General features: G+C 48.4%; 1 protein-coding gene across 1 annotated transcript in view; it reads right to left on the minus strand.

The window, feature by feature from the left end:
* Nucleotides 1-325: 325 nt before the first annotated feature.
* Nucleotides 326-13,785, minus strand: part of LOC144752950 (major histocompatibility complex class I-related protein 1-like) — a 123,321-nt gene continuing 109,861 nt past the window's right edge. The window contains exons 4-5 of the mRNA XM_078640761.1: nucleotides 4,677-4,946; nucleotides 326-530 (exon numbers count right to left, since the gene is read on the minus strand). Coding sequence (XP_078496887.1) covers nucleotides 511-530; nucleotides 4,677-4,946 — 290 coding nt within the window. The 3' untranslated portion in view covers nucleotides 326-510. The remainder of the gene's footprint in view (nucleotides 531-4,676; nucleotides 4,947-13,785) is intronic.

Raw genomic sequence — 13,785 nt, forward strand, 5'->3', positions numbered from 1 at the left:
CTATATAAAACTCTGTAAAATAAAAAATAAAAAAATATATCAGTGAACGTTTGGCTGTCTTACAGGTACTATATCTTTCCAGCATGAGCAAAGAAACTAGGTACTGTAACGTTCAGTCACTACTGAGGTGAAGGACAATCAGCAATTTCTGGCTGCATTCTAAAGATCGGGGAACTGGTTTGAGAACAAATTGTGGACAAGAAGGAGTTTGCCCATTTTACAGATGGCAGGCTGTCGAAGGTATCAAAAGCTGGAGCCTCTTCAGGTCCCCCAAACAAGATGCACAGCCATATACGAAAAAAAAAATCAAAAAACCTTAAACCAGTTCCATATATCTTATTTTTTATTTCAAACGTTCTTGATTTTAATCCAAACGTTTTCATGCTTCAAACATTTTTGATCATCAATTTCTCAGCGATTCCAATCCAGGATTTTCTCAGCAGCGCATGGAGGTTCAATAATCCTCATAAATCAACGTCAGAAGTGTGTATCCAATGCATTTCGGAATGATCACCCTTCATCAGGGGAAACTACAATACAAGATGGTTAAAGAGAACCCATCAACACAGCCAATAAAAATAAACTCAATAAAAATGTGAATGCATCGTACCACAGTTACACCAAATGCAATGTAACACATGGAATATATGACACAACAATCAAACATTTACAACGCATGCTTATGCAACACGGTTTTTACATCGCAGCTACCAATACAATGCATGATTTTACAACGCATGCCATTACAACGCATTTTTTAAAACTAGATTTACAACGCATTCCATTACAACACATACCATTACAACGCATACCATTACAACGCATAATACTTTTAGGGCAGCAGTAAGCTAAGCGTTGGATAGTGTAGGGGTAAAAATTACTATTCCCACTCCAGTGAGTACAACAGTAGGGTAAGTGTTGGATGGTGTAGGGTAAAAATTACTATTCACATTCCAGTGTACGCACCAGTAGGGAAAGTGTTGGATAGTGTAGGGTAAAAAAATATTATTACCATGTACTCCAAAACCCATACCCACCCTAAATTTAAAATATCTCCATTACTTACCTTATAATGAGCTGTAATGGGACTGCGTTGTAATGGTATACGTTGTAATGCCATGCGTTGTAGTGACATGCATTGTAATGGCTGCATTGTAATGGCATGCAATGTAAAGACAGTTGCGTTGTAACAGTTGTGTTGTAAAGGTAGTGCGTTGTAATGACTGTGTTGTACTGGATGTTTCCCAACACATGATGTGTCTGTGAAACACATGGTTGCAAAAAGCTGATTGCATGCTTTAAAACAAAACACTGCTAAAATCTGAACTAAACAATGAAATGTGACAATGTAACCCAATACGTTTACCTCATGTTTAAAAAAATGTTGGATCATGGCCAACTCTTGAAGCCACTGTATATGAAACCGTACGTTTTTATCAAAAATGATCAATAGATCCATGGACCGGCCACTAACAAGTGCCCTCCTAAGAAGTGTTAAAAGGAAACCTAGTGCAACCAGTGTTTTTAAATATCCAATATGATTGATTGCCTTCACATGCCCCGAAACCAGCCCATACTTGTGAGGGAAAAAAAACCAAAAGACTATAAACATGCTGTGAACAGAAAAAACTCCCCTGCTAAATATAAACAAAGGACCTAATCAAACCGTGCACACCATGATATGAAGTGAATGTACACAAATAAGCACAAAATGCAACACATTATGTGAAATACTTGAAAGTGAACCAAACATGAATGCAGAAAATGATTTACATCATAATTACCAACAATACATGATTGAAATCAATGAAAATGCATATACCTATAATCATTTAATTATACAGATATACAGAAATATATATCAAATGTTTGCAAAGCAAATATAGGGAAAATAAAATGTAATTAAAATAATATGATAATGCCTGTTGGTACTTTTACTGCCCCTTGCTGGTTGTGTACATAAGAGATGTGTATCCATTGATCTCATCAAACCACACCATGTTGCCAGTTTAACATAGTCGGTCAGAGGGGCTCCTGGGTAGTTGCCTGCATCCTCTCACTACCTTTCAAGAGATTCCACTATAAGCTTTTACCAAGACTGAAGCTTTTGTTCCCTGACTGGGGACATCTGACACTCAAGTTTTGCTAATTAGTTATATCTGCCAACACCACACAATCACTGTATGTGAATTCATTGGTTTTAAAAGTGTGTGCCAACAACAAAGATGTTTCTTACGAATCCCTATTGGAGTTAACTACCAGCTCAACATAACCCTGTAGGGTCCCTGCTTTCGCAGAAACTGACTGGCTACTTTGTCGACATTGATGACTTTTCCTCAGATTCATCAGACCCACCACCGCATGGAACTCATGCATTTATAATTTGTCTCAAGACACATACTTGTTCCTCCATGGATTTACATTCGGATTTACATTTTGTTGCTCTTCCTTTTCCTGTAGATTGGTTTTGTGACAGTTTTCTTTTTGCTTCCGATTAGAGATTGTCTCCCAGAACACTTTGCTGTTGCACTTGAAACCGAGGTATTGAAGCCTCAATCTTTATCACACAAAGTGCAAAGAGAGCTGTCTCTTATGAACATTTCAGCAGCTCCTGTCATTGATGGAATTGTGAGAGACAAGGTTCCATTTCATACATATGGACCTACAGAAACATTACAGATACTATATGTATTTAAATATCACTACGTGACATTATTACTCCTAGCAGCATCTCTGATGATTGAGACCTGCATTCTGCTTGCTGAGCTTCTTAATCATTATGCTGTTTTGATGGTGAAGGTATATGTGGTGGAACATATAATAATGATGAAATGTTCTGTTATAGATATGCACACCATTACTTACAGAAAGGTAGCACACCATGTGCAGTATTTAATTATACACAGTGGAAACATTCTCCTACACCATTTTTGGATAGCTCCAAAACTTCTGCACACATGTTTGCATATTTGTCTGGCAACAACGCCATAGATCCAGAGACTTTTCCGTTACCAGATGAAGAAAAATATGCTGAGCAAAACAAACTCGGTTTATTCGGCCTCCTTTATTTCCCAAATGTTAATAGAAGGGTTTGACTTTTGGAAAGAAAATGTTGATTTAAAATCGATTTGGGGGCTGAAAGATTGGCATATTCAAAGCAATGATGCTTTGTTTAGAGCATGTCTAATGCCACGACAAATGATTTTCAAAACTGTACAGCAAACATCCTGCCTAGACCTAGCCAAGATAAGAGACATGAATACACCAAAAATTCCCACATTTGCACATTTTGAAAATTACATTGAGTTTAAAACTCAACAACATGTGTAAGAATGCTACTTACAATTCTTCAATTCCAGTACAGGGGTTTGGCTAGTGTGGCCATTAGATACTAATGGTTGTCATGCACGCTTTTTGAACAACACATCAGGTTTTAGTATCAACAGACCGGTTCGACGTTACATGCAGACTCAATACTCAGGAGTGGTAACAAGATGTAGCTTGGGGAAATTATGTCTTTTAATGGCTAAAGCGTTCCACATTAGATTAGGTGAAAGAACACTTGTCTCTCCTTTCTGGTGACTGGAGTTACAGATTTTATTGTTAAGAACTAGAAAGCCATGACAAAAACCCCTTTTGTACGCAATATACAATGAATTGTGGAAGGTAACACATGCTGGAAGCTGCTGAACATATACGTGAAATTGACTGGGTTAATTTAGAAAAAGCTCTAGCAGTTGTTGATAATGGTATAACCACTTTATCCACTCGCATTTATTCTCTGAGTAATATATTGTCGTCAGCAATTGACATCATATAGAGTGACATGTCCCTCCTACAACATGGAAAGAGCCACCTTAGATCCATCGAGTTGTTAAGCTGGACTTTGCAGACTTTGCGCAAATGACACATGCTAGGAACACATTTAAACACAATTGACTAGTTCCTGCCATATAATTTATCAAAAGAGCATAGGCAAATGGCAAACAAGAACTCCACATACACAATGGTAAATATAGAGCATTTAGAGAAATTACCATTCACTCATAGGGAGTCATTCAATATTTCTCTAAAGTCATCTGTTCCTAAACCTCATAACAATATTCCTCTGTCCTAGACAATGATGTGTCCTTACACTAGTCAATCTTTGGCTGGATGCAGTGAGCACCCACATCCTTCCAAGCATGTAAAAACACATACTAACTGCAGACCACAGTCAATCTCCAGCAGAGGCATTGATTCCCCCCACTCTGGTAAAACCCCAGGCCCTAGGGACACCCCCATTCCTTAGGTGCATGAGCCCCCTCACGGAGGATACCATCTGTTTCCCGTACACCTCAGTCATGATCTCTTACAAACTACAGTGAGCCCATAAAGAACCCCTGATATGCAAGTGTCCTCCCCATGGGCGTGCCATGCTCACACCACACAATCAGCTGCAGGCTGCAGCGTCGCTCTCTCAGGCCCTCAGTCCAGCAGGTACCATCCCTCAGGTGCAATCTTAGACTGGCAGAACTTCCTCCCTACCCCAACACTGAGTTTGACATCACCCTCTCGGGGATACAAGTACCCCTCACCCTCACTGCTTGAAGACCACCAGTTAATCTCCAGCACACTGCAGTGGCCTACGTCTCCTAGACAAAAATGCTCCAAGCTTGGGGGAGAGGGACACTTACCGTACACTACCTTCATAATCTCTGGCAGGCCGCTGTGATCCACCTCATATCTGTACATTTTCTCATCATCTCCTTCCTGAACTTCCACTGTTTTCTGGGCCTGGTAGGTTCCGTCAGGGTTTGGCAGGATTTCGCTCGATTCCCAGGGCATCTCTACACCATTCCTGACCCATTTCACCTCAATGTCTCTGGGATAAAATCCATAAGCGTAGCCGGTCAGAAAGGTGCGATCGCCCTTCTTTGTTCGTGAAACCCTTGTTTTAGGAGAGACTGGAAGGAAATATAACTACAATTACACAGTTATCCCAACATATGAAAAAGTTATCCAGAGCACCAGTTCTCCAGAACACGCTTGGATACTATTCATTGACACCAAAGGCAGAAACCCTGGCTTTGGATTCTGCAGGAGTGCTGACCGTTGTAACCCAGTCATGTCACTTTGCAAACTCAGTGATGTCACAAGAGGTACATAAAGTCCTGGGGGTCATTTCAAAACCCTTTTTGCAAAGTACTGCAAGAAACAATACAGCATGGGATGGTGGCGCTTGGTGACTAGTGGAGCAGGCATGGTTTGTCAGATTGTGAATCAGGAAATACAGAAAGGCAGGATACCTAGTGTCGCCAACTGTGCTCCTGGGATCTGGAACGCCGTTCCAATCCAGACAAGCCAAGCTCCATTCCTTCTCGACCACTGCAAGGAGTCGAAACACCATTTCTTCAAACAACACCTTCACAGAATAATCCCGGGATCATCTTCACATTGTCGTCTTTTCGATCTTGTATCCAACATTCAGTCTGTCACCATTCCGTCCATCCGCCCCTTCATATCCACACTGATCCAATCATCTTCAATTCTATCCATCAAGCATACCATTCTATTACTCGGTCATCCATCCTTTCACTTATCCATCCGCCTTTCATCCATTCATCCATTATTTCAGTCATCCATCCTTTCGCTCATCCATTTACCCTTTTGCTCTTCCATCCACTCTTCGCCTATCCATCAACGCTTTCACTCCATCCATCCATCCTTCCTTTCACCCATCCATTGAACCACCCTTTAATTCAGCCATCCATCCTTCCACTCATCCATTCACCATTCAACCCATCCATCCACTCATCCATCCATCAACACTTTTACTCATCCATCCATCCACTCACTCATCCGTCCTTCCACCCTTTCACTCATTCGACCACCCATTAACCCTTTCACTCATCCATCTGTCCACCCTTTCATCCAGCCATCCATCTACTCTCCTTTCACTCATCAATCCATTCTTTCACTCACCAATCCTTACATCTATCCTTTACTCATCTATACATCCACACTTTTACTCAGTCTGTGCATCCATCTTCTCCTTGATCCATCCATTTATCCTTTCACTCACTCATCCATCCTTCCTTTCTCTCAATATCATCCATCCTTTCGCTCATCCATATATCCACTCTTCTGCTTATCCATCCTTATATCCATAATTTTACTCATTCATCCATTCATCTATCATTCACCTTTTCACTCACACATCCATTCATCCTTTAACTCATCCATCCATCCACTCACTCATCCATCTGTCCTCCCTTTCACTCATTGACCCATCCAACTTTTCATCCAGCCATACATGTGCCTTCCTCTCAATCATCCATCTATTCGTTCACTCATTCATCCTTACATCTATCCTTTCACTCATCCATACATCAAATCACTCCTCAATCCATCCATTTATCCTTTGTCTCACTTATCCATCCTTCCGCTCTCTCATCATCCATCTAGCCATCCACTCTTTCACGCATCCATCCATCCACCGTTTCACTCATCCATTCATCCACTCTTTCAATCATCCATCCTTACATCCATCCTTTCACTCATTCATCCATGCCTCTATCATCCACCTTTTCACTCACATACCCACCCATCCTTTAACTCATCCATCCATCCATCCACTCACTCATCCATCAGTCCACCCTTTCACTCATCCATCCACCCTTTCATCCTCCCATTCATCGAGCCTCCCTTTCACTCATTCATCCATACATTCTTTCACTCATCCATCCATTCACCCTTTCAACCTGGCCATCCATCCAGCCTTTCAATCCCCCATACATATTTCCTTTCGTTCACACATCAATCCTTACATCCATCCTTTCATTCATTCATTCATCCATGCCTCTATCCATTCACCCCTTCACTCATCCACCCTTCATTTCACTCACACATCCATCAATCTTTCACTCACTCACCTTCTCACCATTTTGCGTTAATTATGAGCCACTGTCTGCTGAGTTGAGGGCAGAAGAAGCCCATCGAAAACCCACCCCCGCGTCAGCTGCTAAAGGGGTGAGGGGGAGTTGACGACACACCTGGTACAGACCCTTCCTACTATGTGCAACACTTTACCTGTGCAAGTGAAAGGTGCAAGAGAGCCTATGGTGCAAAAGCTATGACAGCCTTGAGAAGGATGGGTACAAACTCCATCTCAACCTCAAAGCCCTATTAGATAAGGAAAAAGCAGCACACTCTACTAAACTAACACAAAGAGCTCAACACTCTTACACAGAATTGTTCGATACTGTAAGGAAACTTACACGACCAAGATCAATAGCAATCGACCGCTGTGGGACAGTATCGACAGATTCTTTCTGAACAAAGCAGAAGGCCTTTACTTTGAGGGTTACTGCCCTAAGGTACCTTTGCCTGAACCCTGAGCCTGTGCGGATCCCTCCACACCCCCAGCCACCATCTAGGAAATCGCCCTTCTCTCTTCCAATCAGGTCTCGACCTTATCCTTTAAGCCAAGTAAGGCTCTCCACTAGATCCTTATCCAGTTTCCATTTGGAAAATGGTCCCTGAACTCATGGCTGATAATATCTCACCTTGAAAAGGGGTGTTTACCCAAAACAATGAATTAGCTTCAATACTTCCCCTCCTTAAGAAACCCAGGCTCTAGCCTAATGACCCTAGTAATGCTCGGCCTATCTCTCAGCTTTCACTGCCAGACAAAGTGTTGGCAAGATCCTTGAATCTCCAACTCTCCTCTTTTATTCAGGATAATCTTCTGCTACAGGATAAGGAATATGGCTTCAGAGAAGGCCACAGCACCGAATCTGCTCTGATTAAATCATCGGAGGTAATCGGAGAGGACCTAGATACTCGAGGTAGGGCTGCCCTATCTTATTTGATCTCTCTGCGACCTGCGAGGCAGTCCACCAATACCTATTATTGGACCACCTCGCAAGAACTGGAGGACAGAGGTTAGCTCTTTTACCTTACTTTTGGATAGGAAACTTTGTGGCTCTCGACTCCTTTGTTTCCAAACCATTTTTCCTCCTGTGTGGGGTCCCACAGAGATCCTCTATCAGCCCGACCCTGTTTAATGTTTATGTGTCAGCCTTGGCTCCTTTAATAGGATACTTTGGGTTCTCTCTGACCTCCTACGCCGAAGACACGCAAACTGTTGTCTCTATATCTAAGCCGGGCAACAATACCTGCAGCAGTTTTAATGCTTGTTTGAAGGCCATCGGCACATGGATGAGCGACAACTGCCTAGAGTTGGACTCTGACAAAACGGCCATTCTCTCTGACAACAATACCTCCTTCTGGTCCCAATCTTGGTCGCCAGTGGAACTGGGCTCATCGCCCACTCCCGTCAGGAAAGCCAAAAACCTGGAAGTCCTAATGGACTACAAGGTCAGCTTTGGGGGCCAGGCTTGTTAGACCCGGCCTCGTGGCGTGGTCCTCCCTGACCCGTAGCAACACCCTTCCGAGCTGTACACCACAACAGACCCCCGAGTCCCCTGGCCTAGCCGACCTTTCCCTCCATGTTACACCCACCCGTCCCCGGACTTCCCCGTCTGTGCCTCCATCTTCCCGGCCCGTAGGCCCTGTGTGCCCACTTCTCGGCACCTAAGATGGCCACCTGATCCAGCACGGCCTAGGCCGAGAGGCGCCACCCTGGCTGGAGGACAGCACGCTCCCCTTCAGTGAGAGAGGGAGGAGCAGTTTCTCTCACACCTCCGACCTCCCCTCGAGAGATGGTTTTCGATCGCCCCTCCGGTCACCCTGAGGGCTGGCTCCACGCCTGCTGTGTGTCTGGGACTCCTCCCGAACCTGACATGAATGGATCAAAGGGCCGTGTGGCAGGAAACCCCAACAAGCGGCCCCCAGGTGCTAAGACCCCCGCAGACCAGAACTCCGGAGATCAAAGAGGAGCAGTCCTATAACTGGGGATGCTCCGGGACTATCGGGCAGATTCGACTCTGGAACGACGAGAGCCCTGCTGACGTGGTTGCGGCTCGTTTGGCAGAGAAGGACTTCTGCTGGAACCACCTGAGCCTTGCTGAGTGACTCGCGGTTCCCTTGCAACTTTGGAACATCTGAGCCCTGCTGAGTGACTCGCGGCTCCCCTGCAACTTTGGAACACCTGAGCCCTGCTGAGTGACTCGCGGCTCCCCTGAAGATCGTAAGACCTGCGACATTTTGCTTTAGCCCTGCTGAGTGACTCGTGGCTCCATGACTCTCCTGGTCTTGCTGGACCCCAAAGATCGCATCGTATCCCCCGGCTCGAGGATTGAGAGCTGTGCGCCGGATACGCACCGATATTGACACTGAACCTTGAGACTGTCCCGCTACCCCTACCCTGACCGAGACTCTTTGAGCCCTTGCTCTATTTGTAAATACCTGCCTTTGCTGATCATAAAGATCCTTTAAATCACGAGATAAAGAAACGTTCTTAAGAAGCTACTGTGTGGTGTCTCTTTGTCATGTGGTGCTGTATAGTGTGTACGATCCTAGATTCGAGACTCTCCCCCTGAGAAGTCTCCCGCCAGTGCTCGTCTTTGTAACTAGGGAGGTGGGTCCCAGGGTGGTCAGGTGCACTTCCTGCCCTCCCCTGAGGTCGCCTTCTAACATTGGTGGCAAGCGACGGGATACGAGCCGCAATCTAGAGATCGTACAATACACGACTAACGCACTACCGAGCAAAGACGACATAAGAAACCACCATGAGTATCATTGAAGTCGACGCGAGTACTGCATTCCGTGTAGAACAATTGGAGGAGTACACGCACAAAGAACTAAAAGAATTCTACAAAGAACTAGGAATCGCTACCACTGGCCTCAACACAAAGGAAGACATGCAGAGAGCATTGAAAGCTTGGGTAGAGTCCGGAGTCTCCCGCACAGAAGGAGCGGCAGCACAGCCAGACGAACCGGGACTCCCCCAGACAGGAAGCAGCAGCCAGGTACGAAGCATCGTACCAGACGGGGGCCTATCCACGAGCTTGAGATGGCAAAACTGAAGATCGAAGGCAAAATAAAATTGGCAGAAAAGAAACTTGCGATCGAGCAAATGAAGGTACAAGGAGAATTAGAAGAGAAGAAACTCCAGCGGGAGCATGAAGGGAAGAGACTTCAGCTGGAGCACGAGCGAAGCTTGAAGGAGCTCGAGCTCAAGGCGAAGAGCGAAGAGAACCGGCCCCCGAGGAACCATGAAGATCGGACCCCCGGCAGAGCCGAAAGTCCACATCCCCAAAGATGTGGTCATAGAATATTAGAAAAATGACGACATCCAGCAATGGTTCATGGCCTACGAAGTTGCCATGACCTCCCACCGCGTCTCACAGAAAGATTGGGGGGCCGGATTGTGGGGTTGATTCCTGAGCGAGGGGAGAGACACCCTGATCGATCTACCGTCCTCCGTGCAGACTTCCTACAGCCACATGAAGGAGGCCCTCCTGACGAGATACGGCCTCACCCCAGAAATGTACTGCCAGCGGTTCCGGGATTGCAAAAAGATTCCTGGCACCACCTGGGTGGAATACGTAAACTTTTTTAGCAGAGCATTCGAAGGATGGGTCAAGGGCAGCAAAGTGACCACCATAGAAGAACTAACTGACCTCATGCTGTGGGAACATTTGTCCACAAATTGTTTTGTGGAGCTACGCCAGCATCTGCTCGACAGCAAGCTCGCAGATCCGAGGAAGCTGGCCGTCGAGGCGGATCGCTGGGTGAACACCCGGGTCGCCCAGGGCCCCGTAGGTGACTACCCCTGCAACAGTCAAGGACCACCCCGCCAGAGAGGGGGGGGAAACCCAGGAGGACCCAGGGACGCCCAGTCTGGTCCCCAGCATAGCCCCCCGAGAAACCCACCGCCGAGTTTCCCCGCACCTCCACCAGCTGCTGCCGGTCCCCCAGGTAGACAGCACCAAGTGACCATCACATGTTATAGATGTCAAAAGCCCGGGCACTACGCCAGTGATCCCCTGTGTCCCAAGGCCCCACGTATCCCGACCACAACTCCCCCGGATAGGCAGATAGCGAATGTAGCTCTAGGGGAGGAGTTTGAGGACACCGAGGTATGGGAAACTACCGCCATGACCCTAGTATCCCTGGGAGATAGGGAGATGGTCCCCGGGAACGCCCTGCCTACCAACACCAAGAAGTACAGCCAGTTAGTAACAGTGAATGGCCACCGAGTGGAGGCCCTCCGTGACACCGGAGCCAGCATCACAGGTGTCCTTAGCCATTTAGTGCGAGAAGACCAGATCCTCCCCAATGTCCTGTGCCCTGTAATTTCAGCCGATAACACTGAGAGCTTGTGTAAGGTAGCCCTGGTACCATTTGAGTGGGAAGGAGTAGCAGGTAAATTAAAAGTAGCAGTACGGACCTCCCAGCCTGTTGACTGCCTCCTGGGGAACGACCTGGAAAGTTCTCCATGGAAGCAGGTCGAGCGCCGGACCCACCTCGGGATGATGGGTCTTTCCGAGTGGGTGTGCGCCACCACCCGATCTATGGCAGCCCAACTGCCCCCGACGGGGAAGTCGAGGACAAAACTGCCAGCCACCCCCCTGTGGATGGCGACAGGGCCGATCCAGCCGAGACTTCCGACCTCTCCCCACGAGGAGAAGATGTCACTGACAACGAACCCATACACCCCGACCCCGCACAGATCACGGAGCTGGGTGACCTGCCCGAATTGGCGCAGTGGCGCCATGAGGGGGGCCCCTCCCGAGAGGAGTTCTGCCAAGAGCAAGCCACCTGTCCTTCCCTGGTCGGACCCCGGCAACAGGCCGAAGCCCAGGCCCCGGGCGACCAATCCGGAACACATTGGCTGTACTGGGAGAATTACCTCCTTTACAGCGAACAGAAGTCAGCGGAGCTAGGGTCTACCCGGGTGCTGGTGGTACCCCTACGCTTACGAGACTTCCTCCTGGGCCTGGCCCACGATGTACCCCTAGCAGGCCACTTGGGCCAAGACAAGACGTATAGCCGCCTGGTCACGCACTTCTATTGGCCCAAAATGAAAGCGAACGTTGAGGCCCACTGCAAGTCCTGTCCCACATGCCAGGCTAGTGGAAAAAGCAGAGGAAAGCGCAAGGCTCCCCTCCAACCATTCCCCGTCGTCGGTACCCCCTTTGAGCGGGTTGGAAATGACATCGTGGGGCCGCTGGACCCCAAGACCTCTCAAGGACACCGCTTCATCCTCGTCCTAGTGGACCATGCCACTCAATACCCTGAAGCCATCCCCCTACGCACCGTCACGGCCCCCGTGGTGGGCCGGGCGCTGATGGGAATCTTTTCCCGTGTAGGATTTCCCCGAGAGGTCGTGAGCGACCGCGGGACGAACTTTATCTCCCGGTACATGACGTCCCTTTGGCAGCAATGTGGAGTGTCCTATCGGTTCACCACTCCGTACCACCCCTAAGGAAATGGCCTAGTAGAGCCGTTTAACCGAACTCTAAAGGGGCTGATCATGGGCCTAGAGGAGCCCCTCCGGCGTAAGTGGGACGTCCTGCTCCCCTGCCTCTTGTTCGCCTACCGGGAAGTCCCCCAGAAATCCCTGGGGTTCAGCCCGTTTGAATTACTGTACGGACACCCTGTCCGGGGGCCCCTCAGCCTGGTCCGAGAAGGTTGGGAGACGGCACCCCGAGACCCCCCTCAGGAGGTGTTCCGATACATTCTGACCCTCCGAAACCAGACTCGGAAGTTCCGAGAGCTGGCCGAGGCCAACCTGGAGGTGAGCCAGGAAGAAATGAAGCGCTGGTACGACCAGAATGCCACTCTGGTCGAGTTCCAGCCGGGCCAGCAGGTATGGGTCATGGCCCCAGTAAAACATTGCGCCCTCCAAGATAAGTGGACGGGGCCCTTCAAGGTGATCGAGCGGAAAAGCCAAGTCACGTACTTGGTGGACGTCCAGTCCCCTCGGAACCCCCTGTGGGTCCTGCACGTGAACCGCTTCAAGCCTCACTTCGTGCGGATGGAGCTGAGCCTACTGTTGGCCACAGATGACGGGGCGGAAGAGGAAACAGAGCCTCTCCCTGACCTCCTGTGCACCAAAGAGAAAGATGGCTCCGTGGAAGGAGTGAACCTCTCTTCCTCCCTCACTCTCCAGCAACACGAAGACTGCCGCCAGCTCTTGGGGCAGTTCTCTGACCTGTTTTCCTTCATCCCCAAGGTCACCGACTGGTGTGTCCATGACGTGGACACCGAAGACAGCCAGCCGGTGCAACACCGAGCCTACTGAGTCCCCGATCGAGTCCGGTCCTGCATCCAGGCCGAGGTCTCGAAGATGTTGTCCTTGGGGGTGGTCGAACCCTCAGACAGCCCCTGGGCCAGCCCAGTGGTGCTGGTCCCAAAAGCCTCGGCCCCTGGTGTCGCCCCTGAACTGAGGTTCTGCGTGGACTACCGGGGGCTCAATGCCATTACCCGAGCCAACGCTCACCCTACCCCCCGCGCCGATGTGCTCATTGACCGTCTCGGGTCTGCTCATTTTCTCAGCACCTTTGACCTGACCTGCGGATACTGGCAAATTGCGCTCACAGAGGGAGCCAAGGAGCGGTCCACCTTCTCCACCCCGGATGGGCACTATCGCTTTCGCGTGATGCCCTTCGGGATGAAAAATGCCCCGGCCACTTTTCAGAGACTGGTAAACAGAGTCCTGGCCGGGCTGGAAGAGTTCAGCGCCCCATATCTGGATGATATTGCGGTTTACAGTTCGGAATGGAGTGAGCACCTCCGGCACCTCCGGAGGGTGCTGATGGCCCTACGCCAGGCAGGCCTCACAGTGAAAGCTAGCAAATGTCAGATTGGGCAAGGATCGGTGGTCTACCTGGG

Source organism: Lissotriton helveticus, chromosome 5_1 (assembly GCF_964261635.1).
Source record: "Lissotriton helveticus chromosome 5_1, aLisHel1.1, whole genome shotgun sequence".
Classification (NCBI taxonomy): domain Eukaryota; kingdom Metazoa; phylum Chordata; class Amphibia; order Caudata; family Salamandridae; genus Lissotriton; species Lissotriton helveticus.